Below are 18138 nucleotides of genomic sequence, written 5' to 3' on the forward strand. Positions count from 1 at the left end.
GTAGCCACAGCCGTGAACTACCGCACTGTACACTGGTTGATAAAGAGATAGTAGTATACTCGTAACAACTAGTATGACACTATGACGACGGTATAAAGAATGAAAAAAAAACCACGGTTAGGTGGTATATATTATAATAATAATACAATTATGGATGGACGGACTGCCTGCCGACTGCCGACACAGAGGTAGCCACAGCCGTGAACTACCGCACTGTACACTGGTTGATAAAGAGATAGTAGTATACTCGTAACAACTAGTATGACACTATGACGACGGTATAAAGAATGAAAAAAAAACCACGGTTAGGTGGTATATATTATAATAATAATACAATTATGGATGGACGGACTGCCTGCCGACTGCCGACACAGAGGTAGCCACAGCCGTGAACTACCGCACTGTACACTGGTTGATAAAGAGATAGTAGTATACTCGTAACAACTAGTATGACACTATGACGGTATAAAGAATGAAAAAAAAACCACGGTTAGGTGGTATATATTATAATAATAATACAATTATGGATGGACGGACTGCCTGCCGACTGCCGACACAGAGGTAGCCACAGCCGTGAACTACCGCACTGTACACTGGTTGATAAAGAGATAGTAGTATACTCGTAACAATTAGGATGACACTATGACGGTATAAAGAATGAAAAAAAAACCACGGTTAGGTGGTAGGTATATAATAATAAATAATACAATTCTGGTCGGACGGACTGCCTGCCGTGTGCCGACACAGAGGTAGCCACAGCCGTGAACTACCGCACTGTACACTGGTTGATAAAGAGATAGTAGTATACTCGTAACAATTAGGATGACACTATGACGGTATAAAGAATGAAAAAAAAACCACGGTTAGGTGGTAGGTATATAATAATAAATAATACAATTCTGGTCGGACGGACTGCCTGCCGTGTGCCGACACAGAGGTAGCCACAGCCGTGAACTACCGCACTGTACACTGGTTGATAAAGAGATAGTAGTATACTCGTAACAATTAGGATGACACTATGACGGTATAAAGAATGAAAAAAAAACCACGGTTAGGTGGTAGGTATATAATAATAAATAATACAATTCTGGTCGGACGGACTGCCTGCCGTGTGCCGACACAGAGGTAGCCACAGCCGTGAACTACCGCACTGTACACTGGTTGATAAAGAGATAGTAGTATACTCGTAACAATTAGGATGACACTATGACGGTATAAAGAATGAAAAAAAAACCACGGTTAGGTGGTAGGTATATAATAATAAATAATACAATTCTGGTCGGACGGACTGCCTGCCGTGTGCCGACACAGAGGTAGCCACAGCCGTGAACTACCGCACTGTACACTGGTTGATAAAGAGATAGTAGTATACTCGTAACAATTAGGATGACACTATGACGGTATAAAGAATGAAAAAAAAACCACGGTTAGGTGGTAGGTATATAATAATAAATAATACAATTCTGGTCGGACGGACTGCCTGCCGTGTGCCGACACAGAGGTAGCCACAGCCGTGAACTACCGCACTGTACACTGGTTGATAAAGAGATAGTAGTATACTCGTAACAATTAGGATGACACTATGACGGTATAAAGAATGAAAAAAAAACCACGGTTAGGTGGTAGGTATATAATAATAAATAATACAATTCTGGTCGGACGGACTGCCTGCCGTGTGCCGACACAGAGGTAGCCACAGCCGTGAACTACCGCACTGTACACTGGTTGATAAAGAGATAGTAGTATACTCGTAACAATTAGGATGACACTATGACGGTATAAAGAATGAAAAAAAAACCACGGTTAGGTGGTAGGTATATAATAATAAATAATACAATTCTGGTCGGACGGACTGCCTGCCGTGTGCCGACACAGAGGTAGCCACAGCCGTGAACTACCGCACTGTACTGTGTCTGCTGCTAATATAGACTGGTTGATATTTAAAGAGATATTAGTAGTATACAACAATACTATACTGGTGGTCAGGCACTGGTCACCACTCCTGCAGCAAAAGTGTGCACTGTTAATTAATATAATTGTACTCCTGGCTCCTGCTAACAACCTGCAGTGCTCCCCAGTCTCCCCCACAATTAATTATAAGCTTTTAATTTATACATTGATGACTGTGCAGCACACTGGGCTGAGCTGAGTGCACACAGACTGAGTCACACTGTGTGACTGACTGTGCTGTGTATCGTTTTTTTTTTCAGGCAGAGAACGGATATAGCAGAGAGAAGTGAACGGATATATTATATTAAATAAAAGTTAACTAGCAACTGCACTGGTCACTGACTGTGGTAAACTAACTCTGTCTGCGACTCTGCACAATCTCTCTCTATCTAATCTATCTATCTCTATTCTAATGGAGAGGACGCCAGACACGTCCTCTCCCTATCAATCTCAATGCACGAGTGAAAATGGCGGCGACGCGCGGCTCCTTATATAGAATCCGAGTCTCGCGATAGAATCCGAGCCTCGCGAGAATCCGACAGCGTCATGATGACGTTCGGGCGCGCTCGGGTTAACCGAGCAAGGCGGGAAGATCCGAGTCGCTCGGACCCGTGGAAAAAAAAGTGAAGTTCGTGCGGGTTCGGATTCAAAGAAACCGAACCCGCTCATCTCTACTGCGCACACACCCGCTGCGACTCAGAAAATGGCGGCAGGATTGGCAGTGGGGTTCCCTTAATTAACGATGTGATCACAATTGTATTGTGATCGCATCGCTGGGCGTCATTGGCATGCTGGGCGGCCCCCAGTGTGTGAGTGCTATTTTAGCAAAACTGCAACTGAAGCTGAATGAGGCCCTGCATGCGTAGATGCAAAAAAAAATATGATATGTCTAACATAGGAGATAAGTCATGCATGGTGGTATAATCATGGACATGGCACTGATCATGAAGCATGTGGTGCGCATTGAGCTGTATTTGGGAGCTGTGATGCTGTATAATGGATTGCAGCAAGTGAAGGACTGCTAGGCATGGTGCATGAGGCACTTCACTCAGGTGTGCTATGTTAGGTAGATAAGACTTAAGTCAACAGTGTCTAGGTCAACCACTATTGGTCGACAGTAAGTAGGTCAACATGGTTTCTAGGGCGACATGTACTAGGTCGACATGAAGAAAGGTCGACATGAGTTTTTGGATTTTTTTGGTGTTGTTTTCTTCATAAAGTGACATGGAGCCCCAATTAGTGCACCGTGTTCCCTCGCATGGCTCGCTTCGCTCGCCATGCTTCGGGCAAGGTGCCTCGCTCCTCTACCGCTGAGCTCGGCACAGGTTACCGTTCCCAAATGTGGTCCACATGGATCACAAAGTCTGAAAAAGCTCTAAAAATGAAAAAAAAAAAAGTGAAAAACTCATGTCGACCTTATGTCATGTCGACCTAGAACATGTCAACCTAGAGTCCCTGTCGACCTAGAAACCATGTCGACCTACTTACTGTCGACCAAAAGTGGTCGACCTAGACAGTGTCGATCTACTTACTGTCGACCTAAAGACTGGAACTCCTTCACTCACTGCACTGATAAAGAATCAGACATATACTGTATTTATGTATCTTTAGGATCTCAAGTCGTAAAACAAATACTGCAAAACGTGGCGTTAATTAGAACGTTTACTATAAATCTCATGGTTACACCAAGGTTTATCTGTCAATTGTCACAAATTTGATTTATTTCTGGTAATTTCTAAAAGCCATGATGCCTACAATTACGTATAAGCCATTCATTTAGTTCAGTATGCATATATCAGCATTACCATTGTTTTATTGCTAAAGCATGTTATCCATCTCTTCTCTATACAGTGTAATTTACAGTACATACTTCGTAGTGTGAAATTTTTATACTCCCAAATCTCCTTGTCAATGCATCAAACACACACGCCAGAGTCAAATGTTAGTAACTATTAACAGAGAAACAAAGTGACTTCCAAGTCTTTCCCGCCACCTTTGTGTGCATGTCGCTCAGATGCTGTTTGGACTTACATATTTAGTACTGTATATGATAAATGTTGTCCATTGCTAGCTACTTGCCTTCTCTCCTTTGAACCAAGTAACAACTGGTGCCGGTTCTCCAGTGATTGGAACATCAAAACGCAACTTGTTTCCAGCCACAACGATAATGGTGTTGACATGCTCACCGCCAGAACAATCAAGGTGGATTTTGGGTGGTTCTAGAGAAACAAGATGAAAGGTCTAGTAGTTTCCATTGGTCATACAGGGATAAAAACTAAACATTTCTAATCTTTGGTTGATTACTGCGCTTGTATCACTGCTGTAATTTAATGTAAAAGAAAGGGCTTATCGACTGCTATGTTATTCCTTACAGGTTGAGTATCCCTTATCCAAAATGCTTGGGACCAGAGGTATTTTGGATATGGAATTTTTCCGTATTTTGGAATAATTGCATACCATAATGATATATCATGGTGATGGAACCTAAATCTAAGCACAGAATGCATTTATGTTTCATATACACCTTATACACACAGCCTGAAGGTAATTTTAGCCAAACATTTTTATAACTTTGTGCATTAAACAAAGTGTGTGTACATTCACACAATTCATTTATGTTTCATATACACCTTATACACACAGCCTGAAGGTCATTTAATACAATATTATTAATAACTTTGAGTATTAAACAAAGTTTGTGTACATTGAGCCATCAAAAAACAAAGGTTTCACTATCTCACTCTCACTCAAAAAAGTCCGTATTTCGGAATATTCCGTATTTCGGAATATTTGGATATGGGATACTCAACCTGTATTAAAAAAAATAATAATAATTTATTGATGTATACAGAGAGATCTGGCCGTTCTTTTAGGCGTCCTTCTATATTCTGTAAACCTTGTGCTAATATTATCTACAGTCTAAATAAGGGTATTGTAACCACAAAATTGTAACTATACTCAAAATTGTGTATTATTTTCTACAGTATAATGTTCAAATTGACATTTTATTTTACATGACATAGTGTATGTAAAATGATGCTGACATGATATATCCTTTTAAAGAGAATTAGATGCCCCTGTGCCAGTTCCTCTTCTTAGATGCCCCTGTACCAGTTCCTCTTCTTGCAAACACTGGGCCTGATTCAGATGCGGTCACAATGCTAACGCAGCAGCGATTCTTTTCAGTTACGGAACAGCGAGGCAATGCAAGTGTTCCAGCCGCCCACAAGTGAATTGCGTACTCCATCACAACCAAGGAACATCAACTGCCTGAATGGTTCTATGGCTGTGCAGAATGGCTGCGGGAGCTGCAAAGCTGGCACCATGTTTTATGTGTACGAGATCAGTCACACCCTGAGACACTCCCCAGAAATGGTCAAGACATACCTGCGTTTTTGCAGACACTCCCCGTTACCTTCCATACCTCTACCTGTCAATCACTCTGTGACTGATTCCTCACTGCATTGCAATGTGCTCACTGTGGCCACGATGCATGCCAATATCAATAATCACTCAGTTTGGACACCATCGAAGTTGTGTCCACAACTGAATCAGACATATATCAGCCAAACTTGCAATCCAATAATTGAGTACATTGCATTGATGTATCAATTATCGCATGCAGGGACAGAGATTGCGAGAAAGCTCTGTCCTTGCGATGCCTTTCTGCAGCATCTTCGGGGTATTTTTTGTAAAAAATACCCTGATGTCCTGCTGTGCATGTGCCACCGTCTGTCACTACCACCGCCGCCAGGGTCTGCCCCCATCGCGACTGCCCCAGCACCGCAAACAGCCCTCCCCCCAAATAATTTATACTAACCAGTCCAAGGAGCCGAAGTCCGCTGCTTCCAGGAGGCTGCTGGGAACCGGATCCTCCTTCTGTGCTGTGTTGTGACTCCCCATGCTGTAAAGTGAGCTGCAGCTTTGCAACATCACGTTACTGCAAAGGGGTAACTGCGCCTCACATGGAGGACCCGGTGCCTGGTAGTGCTCACCGGGGCACCAATCCCGGGCTCCTGGCACTGGTAAGTATGGGGGGAGGGTTTGTAAAAATAATATTAATAAATAGGCCACTTAGTGTATAAATTCAGAACTAATTTTTTTTTTGTGTTTTCCTCATCAGCTCCTCTAGACAAAAGCCAAAAAGGTTACTCCTCCGTTTTCATTAACCATCAGGCTGTTCAATGATCTTAACATGCTTACATGCTAACAGAAATACTATATAAAATACACAAGGTACCCATTTTGTTTTTGCAGAGCCTTACCTTGACGTGGAACATATTCAACTTTGATCTCTGCCAGAAAAGAAAAGAAAAAAATATTTTTTACAGATTATTACCTGAACTTCATGGTGTAAGTGCAATGAGGTGAGGTTTTCTGCATGTGTTAAATTCTGTTGAACAATAGTAAATCATGGTTTAGGGGCATACTACTGGGGAGGGATCCTCCCACTCTCCAGGAAAATGTTGCAATAAACTTGCCCATTAGTCATTAAACCACTTTCCACATTTCATCAGGATTAACCAGTGGCAGATTCTACATAGGGGCTGTGGGACTGCAGCCCCCTCACCAGTAAAAATGTGACACTGCTTTACCATCCTCAGAGAGCTCCAGTCCCCCCGCACCAGCTCCCTATCCCGTAAGTCCGATCACTGTCCTATATCTTCTCCTCTTCTCTCTTCGATGCAGGGCTGGCACAACAGGGAGCAGGAGACAGTCTCCCTGTATGCCTGGCGAGGAGGAGTTATCAGTGCAGTGGCTTCCTATTGGCAGCCCTGCCTGCTACTTACACAGGGCTGATGTCTCAGGGGAGAAGGCCAGAGGCGGCCCTAACCAATATGATGCCCTAGGCAACATTTTGGCTGGTGCCCTCTAGCACCACCGCTGGTTCCGCCTCTGACCTTGTACCCCCTTTAGTTTAAATAGGAAAAGTTCGCACATTTGGCGCACAGCCCAAAAAGGGGTGTGTTTTTGCTGGCAAGGGGCATGGCCACACAATAACTCCAATTCCAATTACGCCACACAGTACTGCAACTTTATTCACATATGATCATGCGATAGTGTCCATAATTCACACTACATCCCACAGTAGTATCACTTTACCTTATAAACGTTACTCCTCACAGTAGAGCTCCTTATTTACATTACACCACACCCTATTGCTCTTTATTCACATTAGACGACACAGTAGTGCCCTTTCTATACGCAACTACACATAGTAGAGCACCTTATACACATAATGCCACACATTAGTAATGCATTTACACACATTCCACACAGTAATGCCCCTTACACATATGACATACATTATTAATGTCCTTATAAACATAATGCGCCTTACACATTATGGCAACCTTTATTAATGCCCTTTTACACATAATGTCCCTTACACATATGCAGCACATTATTAATGCCCTTATACACATAATGACACACATAGTGCCCCCTACACATTTGCTGCACATTATTAGTGCCCCTATACACATAATGACACACATACAGTAGTACCCTGTTACACATATGCCGCACATTATTAATTCCCTTATACACATAATGACACACATAGTGCCCCTTACACATATGTTGCACATTATTAATGCATTTTTACATGACACACATAATGCTCCTTACACATATTCCAAACACTACTGCACAACCAACCCACTCACATGCACACAGCACTCACACTGCCACTAACACTGTAACATCTGCCTCAGGACAGATGTGTCCTCATAAATATTGCCTCAATGCTAACATCGGGCACCTTTTTTTTATGAAAATGCATCTTATTTGCATTGCTATATGGCTAGGATACACAAGCAGCTTCTGCTGATTAAAATGATATGCAGCATGCCTATATTCTGTGTGAGACTGTGGCTGTGTCTGCATATGAAATGCTACATAGAATATAGGCATGCCACATATCATTTTAATCAGCAGAAGCTGCTGATGCCCCTAGGCATATCAAATGCCCTAGGCAATTGCCTAGTTTGCCTATGCCTATGGCCGGCTCTGGAGAAGGCTCCTCCCCCCTGTGGGACTATCAGTCCAGCGTGTGATTAGCTTCCAGCAGGATGCCCGTGAGCTGACACGCCAGAAGTAGGGGTTGCACAAAGAAGCGGTTGTAGAGTGGCTGCTAAGAAAAGGTCTTGTGCGCATGCACAGTTTTTATTTTATTTTCATTTTTCCCTCATTCTCGGTGCTGACTGCAGCTGCAGCACGGGCAGCCCCCGGCCTGTTAATGACAGGAGCCACCACTGGGATTAACTAATGTCACAGTTGTTTCATTGGTTTTCCTTGAATATGTACATCTATCTTTTGGTGGCATATGTATAAAGAAAATTACAAGAACATCCCAAGATCAACAAAACTACACACTATACTGACACAATTAAATGTTAAAGTACATTGACACTGAAGAAGAGTTGTATTCATTGGTAATCTGTCTTGTACACAGTATGGGGGTTGCGGATACAAAGTACTCTGGGGTCTATTTACTAAAGGCCCATACACACTTGACGATAAAATGAGCGACGTCGTTCATTTCAGCCTTCATCAACGACGTCGCTCATTATATCGTCAAGTGTGTATGCATCCAATGACCACCGATGCGCGGCCCCACGGGACGTTAACTGCCCTCGCTTATCTGTGGAGCATGTATGCTCAATTTCCACTATGGTCGTTACCGACCAGAGACGTCGTTGAATGTGTATGGTGTGAACGACCGACGACAAACGACCAAGCCACTGTTCACCAGCCCTGTTCCCAGCTCATTATTTTAATAAACTCTTCAGCTTGGATGCTTCAACGATGAATGGTCTTTGGTCTTTGGTAGTGTGTGTGCTCATGTCGTTTGCTCAGCTGTACAAGGGAAGTTCAAGGGAAGTTGTTAACGACGGTCGTTAACGACGTGTGCATCGTCAAGTGTGTATGGGCCTTAAGGCTTGGATGAAGATAAAGTGTATGAAGATAAAGTACCAATCAGAGTTTAACTGCCATGTTACTGCCTGAATTTAAAAAAGAAAATGACAGTTTGGAGCTTGTTGGTTGGTACTTTATCTCCATCCAAGGCTTAGTAAAAAGACCCATCTGTCCCATGCCTATCTGTTGACCCAATCCTGTCCAGGAGTTGCAGCCACACCTCCAAGTTGTCATGACCACTCACACTCCATTGGAATGTATGCAAATACACCCAAATAGGTGTGGCTATGCCCCTGCATGCCTTGGCCATGCACCATTAAGTATCAGGGAACAGTATTTTTCTCAATGCACCTGAAAGTACCCTTTTCCTTAGTGTATAAAACAGAAGAAATATATTTATTTACATGTTATTCATGTGTTTAGGATGTAAAATACTTTACCAAGGAAGTTCAATTTGGCAGAAAGAGTCAATGCAAATCCATCCGGCACAAATGTGTAATCAGCTTCATCTTCTGGTCTGACATCATCAATCACTAACTTGTGGATCCTGCAATGGTAAACGTATCACCTATTTTATAACCTGGTAAACATTTTAATTGCCATCAATGGCCCTCATTCCGAGTCGTTCGCTCGGTATTTTTCATCGCATCGCAATGAAAATCCGCTTAGTACGCATGCGCAATATTCGCACTGCGACTGCGCCAAGTAATTTAACAATGAAGATAGTATTTTTACTCACGGCTTTTTCATCGCTCCGGCGATCGTAATGTGATTGACAGGAAATGGCTGTTACTGGGCGGAAACACGGCGTTTTATGGGCGTGTGGATGAAAACGCTACCGTTTCCGGAAAAAACGCAGGAGTGGCTGGAGAAACGGGGGAGTGTCTGAGCGAACGCTGGGTGTGTTTGTGACGTCAAACCAGGAACGACAAGCACTGAACTGATCGCACAGGCAGAGTAAGGTTGAAGTTACTCAGAAACTGCAAAGTAGTTTGTAATCGCAATATTGCGAATACATCGGTCGCAATTTTAAGAAGCTAAGATACACTCCCAGTAGGCGTAGGCTTAGCGTGTGTAACTCTGCTAAATTCGCCTTGCGACCGATCAACTCGGAATGAGGGCCAATATACCTTATACAGTAATAATCCTTTACTATAATTAAATCAAAGGTCTTTCCTTATTTATCAGCATTTAATGAGTGACAATTTGTGTACTCAGCATCCCAATTAGGAAAGGAAGAAGAGCCATATTGCTTTGGCAGGTGGTAGGCTTCTCTATCACATCACCTTGTACATCTAAGGAGATTCATTGACCTATTTAATAAGTAACGCAATGCTAGTTGTACCGCCGCAATACCTTAAACAAATCCCACGATAGTGTTATCAGATAAAAGGTTTTAAAAAGATAAATTAAACAAATCATTTTTAAATGCATTCATTAAAACATATTATCTAATGTAAAAATAATAATAATAATAATAATAATAATAATAATAATGTTTATGTATTCTATTATTATAATTTTTTCATTAGTGGAACTGAAAGCCAGAATCTGAGGTTTCACTTCTATTGTTCAAGCACGAGCTGGTTACAGAGACTTGCTAGATGTAGCTATATATGAACTCTTACCAATCTGAGCCAGCGTCGCAGAGCCTGCAAGCTCTGCAGCGCAGACCACCTAGTGCAAGCGGGGGGTAGGAGGTGTTAAACACATAGGGGTCTATTCATGCAGCAGTGAAAAGCCCTGTTTTGCGTTAAACAGGGCTTTTCTCTGCCTACTGCAATTCACAGAGCGGGTTACCGTGGAGAAGTCTCTGACTTCTCCAGCGGTACCCCCGCTCTCTGCCTGAATCGCATCACCATACCTTTGTATGGTGAGTGCGATTCATGTAGGTGAGGAAAGCTCTGCTTTCCGCTTCTCCATGGAGTTCAGGTTCGCCATCTCAGGACGGCGTAACCTGAACTGTAGTGCGGAGACGTAAGGGAAGCTCAATGCTTCCCTGATCGCTGCTCGGCACCTCGCGCTGGCTCCGCCCCCTGACCTCCCAGCAACCACTGCTGCCTGCCGGGAGGTCAACACCCTGCGCATGCGCAAAGGTACCCGCCGCTGTACCCCGCGCATCGCTGGGAAGGACCGCTGGAGAAGACCTCACCGCAGGAGCCCCAGACACCGCAGCGCATCGTCGGAAGGGTGAGTATACATGAATTGCTACTTATCACAGCTATACATCGCATCGAAGCAATGCGATGTATAGTGATAAGTAGCAATTATGTTTTCGTTTTCTATATGAATAGACCCCATATAGACATACATGTGTAGATGTATGTAATATATGTGCTGGCAGTGTATCCGGATCAGCAGCTGCGCTGTCTACCACAGCCGACGTGGTACTTGGCACCCCCCCGGGACTCAACATTAGGCTCCACTCTCCTAAGGCCGCCCTCAGACTCCTGTGAAACTAACCAATTAGAGTCTGGGGTGGGCTTAAGAGAGGGACGCCTTATGCTGAGTCCCGTGTTCTGCATGGTTGCAATGGTAGACAGCGCCGCTGGCGATCAGGATACACTGCTAGCACATATACAGTATTACATAAATCTTCACATGTATGTTTATATGTGCTTAGCGCCCCCTGCGCTAGGTAGTCGGCGCTGTAGCCGCCGCTGATAAGTGATTTTAATTGTGGCAAAAATGCTCATATGATGAGGGCACTGTAAATAGGCCTCTTAGAAACTGTACAATAAATTAAATTTCAAATATAAGCAAGATGAACGACTAAATATTTTAAATATCTAAAACAAAGCAGTTAGGGACAGTAAGAAAACTGGTGCTCATAGGTACAAGTCAACATCTAGCTGTCATCTATGCAACGCAGTTGTTAATATAACGTGTGATTGGCTGCCAAAAGTAATGCTATGTGATTTGGGGGGTAATTCAGAGGGGTGTGGTTCATCAAATCGACAGTATCTAGGTCGACATTGTTTAGGTCGACCACTATAGGTCGACAGTCACTAGGTCGACATGGGTGGAAGGTTGACAGGGTTTCTAGGTCGGCATGTGCTAGGTCGACAGGTCTAAAGGTCAACATGAGGTTTAATAAAAAAAAATTGTGTCGTTTTCTTCGTAGAGTGACCGGGATCCCCAATTAGTGCACTGCGTCCCCTCGCATGGCTCGCTTCGCTCGCCATGCTTCGGGCATGGTGCCTTCGCTTTGCTCGGCACAGATTACCGTTCCAATCGTAGTGCACGTGGATCGTTAAGTATGAAAAAATTCAAAAAAAGAATTTTTTTTTTAAAAACTCATGTCGACCTTTAGACCTGTCGACCTAGCACATGTCGACCTAGAAACCCTGTCGACCTTCCATCCATGTCGACCTAGTGTCTGTCGACCTATAGTGGTGGACCTAAACATTGTCGACCTAGACAGTGTCGACCGTCAGACCGGATCCCATTCAGAGTTGAACGTAGATGTGCTAAATTTAGCATCTACGATCATTTACTCTGACATGCATGGGGACGCCCAGCACAGGGCTAATTTTGCCCCGCATGTCAGGCGGCGATGCTTTTGTACCTGACGAATAGCTCCCTGCCAGCGCAGCTCCTGAGCGCTGGCAGGGAGCTACCCACCGCTTTCCGAGTCGCAGCGGATGTGTGTGATGTCACGCAGCCACCGTGGCCCGCCAATGGTCCGGACATGCCTCCGTTGTCTGGACCGCGCCCAGCCAACAGTGTTTTAATGCCGTTGGCACGCCCCCTTCCGCCCCGCAACTGCCTCTGCCTGTCAATCAGGCATAGGCAATCGCAGCCAGTGAGATGCTGATAACATCTCAATGGGCTCCTGAGGTGCGCATGCGCAGTGTGGCCGCTGTGCGTGTGCACTCCACAAAGTAATTCAGACTGCGATCGCTGCCGTTGCAGCGATGCAGTCTGAATTACCCCCTTTCTGCAGCGGGGAATAACATCAGGGTGTAGAGTTGGATCTTGATCCAAGGCACCAACAGGCTAAAGCTTTGACTGTTCCCAGGATGCACTGCACCACCTCCTCTATAGCCCCGCCTCCAGGCACTGGAGCTCAGTTTTTAAGTTGGTGCCTGCAGTACAGGTTACTAGCAGGGGGGGCTATGCTAGGCAGCCCTAGTAAGAGCTTTTTAAGAAGAAAGAAGACTTCAAGGGCCACAGCACAGGCACTAGATGCTGTGTATGTCATGCTGACATTCTGTGCTGCGGCTCCATCACCTCCCCCAGCGGCACTGCATACTCGCGCGCCCTGGTTGCCGGGTACTTGCAGCGGAAGCGCTCCGGTCATTAGGCACATATCACTGTTGTTGCTCTCCTGGATCGCATAGCCGCACTTCAGGGAGGAGGTAAGAGGGTCCCCCAGGTGGGACCCGCTGAAATCGTGATCCGGTCGCGGTCCCAGGAGACGGACCGCGCCGCTGGCATGGACGCTGTGGCTGTGCAGGGACCCCACTATATCCACCAGGGCAGGGAGCACAGGTTGGATTTACTAAAATATGTTTATTATAGGCTCCATAGTACCCGGTGGTGAAGTCCAGCAGAGGTGATAAGGCAATGACCTGTAGTCCCTCCCGCCGCTCCAGGCGCCATCTACAGCAGGTGTTCCCAGCTTGGAGCTGCATCTCTCTCTCTCCCTCACTCCCTGTCAGAGTTTGGGTGCCATATTACAGCGCTGCGCTGATCCTGGGACTGCTGGGCACTGTCTCCTCTGTAAAGCCGCCTGCCTCATCAGCGCTGTGCATGTACAGGACACTTAAGTATTCTACATGTCGTTTAGAAAACGTTCGTCAAGAACAAGTGCACTTCTCTATGAATATTTAGTACAAGTATTCTGTAATATACATCCAGTGGTTACTGTGCATTGTTATATATGTATACATAGATATCTTTATGTAGTATTGCTAGTCCAGTGCAGTTTTATTTTTATATGTAATAATTTCTGCATTGTACCTGTGACTGTGTGTGCCTATAGCTGCTGTGTGGATTCTATTCAGTGTATCACACATATTGCTATCACTATATTCCGTGCCCTGGGGGTCTAAGTGCGTCAGGGTCTCATATACGATATAGTGTTCCACAGGATATACTGTTTTGTATTTTTCACTGTGTGTTTCAGTCACCTCATACCACTTAAATCCTCTGTTTGTGCTCTGCAATTGCGTTTTTTTTTTGTCAGGTATTGTGTTTGTCTGGCTATATTGTACTGACTACTGATACGCCCTAAGGCTACATTCCCAATAATGTCTGCTACACAGGGCGGGAAATCCGTAGATGTTCCTGCATCATGCAGTGCTGGCGCCACGGATTTACCTGAGGAAAAAAATTTGATGAAGGTTCAGGTACTGGGTATTCTGCACCCCCTAGTCAGCCCACAGCACCTGTGCGCCATTACAGCCACATATTGTCCCTGTAGTTAATCCACCATGGGCGGATACTCTGTCAACCCAGTTACAGCAATTAAATCAGTCCTTGATTAAACAAAATCCTAACCCTTGCCCTACTGGGACCAAAGGGTCATCTAAGCGGGCCATTTCTTCCTCACAAGCCACTAATATTTCGGATGATTCTTCCAATTCGGATGGGGAATATACTGATTCATCAAATGCTGATACTGCCGCTTCTTATGAAGATTCTACAACACAGGTTGATGCTCCTGACCTAGTGGAGGCTATCAAGCTGATTCTTCAGATTGATGATGAGATTGACCCTCCTGATACGTCTAAGAAACCTGATAAGTTCAGAAGGTTACTAAATTAGTCTTACCACATTCTGACCATTTAATTGACATACGTCAGGAATCCTGGTCTTCTCCAGGAAATAAATTTTCTCTGTCTAAAAAGATGCTAGCTCGTAATCCTATCTCTGCGGAGTTGAGTAACAAGTGGGAAACCCCACCACCAGTGGACTCACATGTAGCCCATCTTGTGGTGTCATCTACTCTGCCTGTTACAACTGTCACCTCTTTGAAGGAACCAACGCATAAGCGTGTGGATGGTTGCTTGAAGTCTATTTACACTCTTACCGGTGCTGTACGTAAACCCACTATGGCAGCCTCTTGGGCTGCAAAAGGAATTGAAGCATGGGTTCAAGCAATTAAGGAAGAGCTACCTCTGAATTTTTCTGACACTGCCAGACAATATCTGTCATATATTACCACAGCCTCCCACCATATTCAGGAGGCAGCCTCTGAAGCAGGCGTTATGGCGGCCAAGGCATCTACTACGTCTATCTTGGCTCGCCAGATTCTGTGGTTATGGTCCTGGTCGGTGGACCTGGACTCTAAGAAGACCTTGGAGGTGCTCCCTTTTAAGGGAGATATACTGTTTGGAGATGATCTGAACAAGATTGTGACCAACTTGGCGTCGGCCAAGACTGTGTTTCTCCCAGGTACTAATCCTTCGGTTCCAAAGGCTAAGAGTACTACTTTTCATTCCTTTCAACCTCCAGGTAAAGCAAAGGGTCAGGCGTACCCGAGACAGGCTCGCACTTCCAAATCCTCTAAGCCCAAACCTAAACGTTCTTGGGCCGCCCGTCAGCCTGCTTCCAAACCGAACAAGCCAGCTGCATGATAGGATGGGCCTCCCCCTGGGGGACCCTAGGGTGGGAGGCCGACTTTTGCAGTTCCCCCAGGCATGGTTAAAGACCACTTCGGATGCCTGGGTGCAGGAAGTGGTCTCTCACGGGTACGTAATCTCTTTCAAAAGACGTCCCCCTCGCCAATTTTGCTCAACGGTTTTCCCTTCGTATCCGTTAAAAGGACAAACTCTACATTTGGTTGTCCAATCCTTCCTGGATACAGGAGTGATAGTGCCGATGCCTCTGTCTCAGAGAGGCATGGGATACTATTTGACGCTGTTTCTAGTTCTGAAGCCGAATGGATCCTCCCAGCCTATACTCAACCTCAAATCTTTGAACAAATTTGTGAGGGTGTCCAAATTCTGTATGGAAACTCTGCGCTCTATTGTACTGGCTTTGGAACCCAAGGACTATATGGTATCCCTGGACATACAGGATGCTTACCTACACATACCTTTTGCCATGTCGCATCAGCAATATCTTCGGTTTGCTATTGGCAACCTTCATTATCAGTTCCAAGCCTTGCCTTTCGAACTGATCACGGTTCCTTGGATCTTTACCAAGGTCATGGCGGTCATGACGGCCCTTCTCTGCTGTCAGGGTATCAGGATCCTGCCGTATCTGGATGACTTATCGATCCTGGCGAACTCCCCAGAGTTTCTCCTCCGTCATCTGGTACTGAAGGTCCAATTCCTACAAACCCACGGGTGGCTCACCAACTGGAAGAAATCCTCACTGGTCCCTGCTCAGAGGATGGTGCACCTGGGGGCACTGCTGGACACACACAACCAACGTTTATTCTTGTAACCAGAGAAGGTCCTGAAACTTCAGGACAGAATCAGATGCTTCCTCTCTCGCCATACACTCGGTGATGCAAGTACTAGGCCTCATGGTGTCAGTTTTCGACATGGTAGAGTATGATCAATTTCATTGCCGCCCTCTGCAGAGGTTTATCCTTTTCAAGTGGGATAACCTACCTCTCCGGATCAGGTCTCAAATGATCTCCTTTACTCCAGAGCTTCGTCTGTCACTGAGTTGGTGGCTACAGGAGCAACAATTGAGCAGGGGTCATCCCTTCTGGATCTCCAACTGGGTCCTCCTATGCCAGTCTGCGGGATTGGGGCACGGTGTTGGAGCGACACTCTCTTCAGGGTCGGTGGACCAGGGAGGAATCTCTCCTCCTGATAAACATTCTGGAATTGCAGGCAGTGTTCAATGCGTTGACACTGGCCCTGCCTTTCGTACAGAACAGGCCTGTTCAAGTACAATCAGACAACGTCACCATGGTGGCATACATAAAACATCAAGGCCGCACTTGAAGCCGCATGGCAATGGTGGAAGTGTCAAAAATTATTTGATGGGCGGAACGCCATCTGCCAGCAATATCGGCAGTGTTCATTCCGGGGGTCCTCAACTGGGAAGACTTCCTCAGTCGTCAGGACATACACGCCGGGGAGTGGCGTCTTCATCCGGAGGTCTTCCCACTCATTGTGGACAAGTGGGGTCTACCAGATGTAGACCAGATGGCATCTCAACACAATCACAAGGTTCCGGTCTACGGAGCAAGGACAAAGGATCCTCAAGCAGCGTTCGTGGACGCACTTGCAATTCCATGGAACTTTCTGCTGCCATACGTGTTCCTTCCATTGTCACTCCTGTCCAGGGTACTACGGAAGTTCAAGCAAGAAGGAGGAATACTGCTTCTAGTTGCTCCAGCGTGGTCCAGGCGGCATTTGTTCTCAGACCTGCAGGGTCTCTCGATCGAGCGCCCTCTTCTACTTCCTCAATGCCCAGACCTCCTTGTTCAGGGCCCTTGTGTTTACCAGTACCTGGCAATACTGGCTTTGATGGCGTGGCTCTTGAAGCTTCACTCATGAGGGCCAAAGGATTTTCTGAGGCGGTTATTCAAACTATGTTGAAGGCCCGCAAACCGGCTTCTGCCCGGATTTATTAAAGGGTCTGAAGTTCTTACTTCTCCTGGTATGCTGCTAATAATTATGATGCATACAAGTTTAGTACTTCCAGACTTCTGGCTTTTTTGCAAAAAGGCCTGGATTTAGGACTTCGCCTGTACTCCCTCAAGGTTCACATTTCTACCTTGTCGATGTGGTTTCAGCGAAAAATTGTATCTATTCCTGACGTTCATACGTTCACTCAGGGCATACTACGGATTCAGCCTCCCTATGTCCCTCCTGTGGCTCCATGGGATCTGTCTGTTGTTCTTAATGCCCTTCAAGAGTCTCCGTATGAACCTCTTGAGTCTGTGGATCTTAAATGCCTTACGCTTAAGGTCATTTTTCTGTTGGCTATTGCCTCTGCTAGGAGGGTGTCAGACTTAGGCGCTTTGTCCTGTCAGCCACCATTTCTGATTTTTCACCGTGACCGGGCAGTTCTTAGAACTCGCCCTGGTTATCTACCTAAGGTGGTGGCATTTTTCCACCTTAACCAAGAGATTGTGGTTCCATCCTTTATCTCTCCTGGTTTGTCCTTCAAAGAGCGGTCTTTGGATGTGGTACGGGCTCTCCGTATATATGTAGAAAGGACTGCCTCTATCAGGAGATCAGATTCTCTTTTTGTACTTATTGGTTTTCACAAACGTGGCTGGCCTGCGAATAAGCAGACCATGGCCAGATGGTTTAGAATGTTGATTGTACAAGCTTATGCTCAGGCTGGACT

The 18138-nt window shown here is 45.3% G+C and overlaps 1 protein-coding gene across 2 annotated transcripts in view; it reads right to left on the reverse strand.

Annotated features, from left to right (window-relative positions):
* LOC134966277 (myosin-binding protein C, fast-type-like) overlaps window positions 1–18138 on the reverse strand; it is a 273752-nt gene that overhangs the window by 101644 nt on the left and 153970 nt on the right. For both annotated transcript variants that reach the window (XM_063942885.1, XM_063942884.1), the window contains 3 exons: window positions 9312–9418; window positions 6216–6245; window positions 4030–4169 (listed from right to left, as the gene is read on the reverse strand). In XM_063942885.1, coding sequence (XP_063798955.1) covers window positions 4030–4169; window positions 6216–6245; window positions 9312–9418 — 277 coding nt within the window. The remainder of the gene's footprint in view (window positions 1–4029; window positions 4170–6215; window positions 6246–9311; window positions 9419–18138) is intronic.

Source organism: Pseudophryne corroboree, chromosome 10 (assembly GCF_028390025.1).
Source record: "Pseudophryne corroboree isolate aPseCor3 chromosome 10, aPseCor3.hap2, whole genome shotgun sequence".
In the NCBI taxonomy this organism is placed as follows: Eukaryota; Metazoa; Chordata; class Amphibia; order Anura; family Myobatrachidae; genus Pseudophryne; species Pseudophryne corroboree.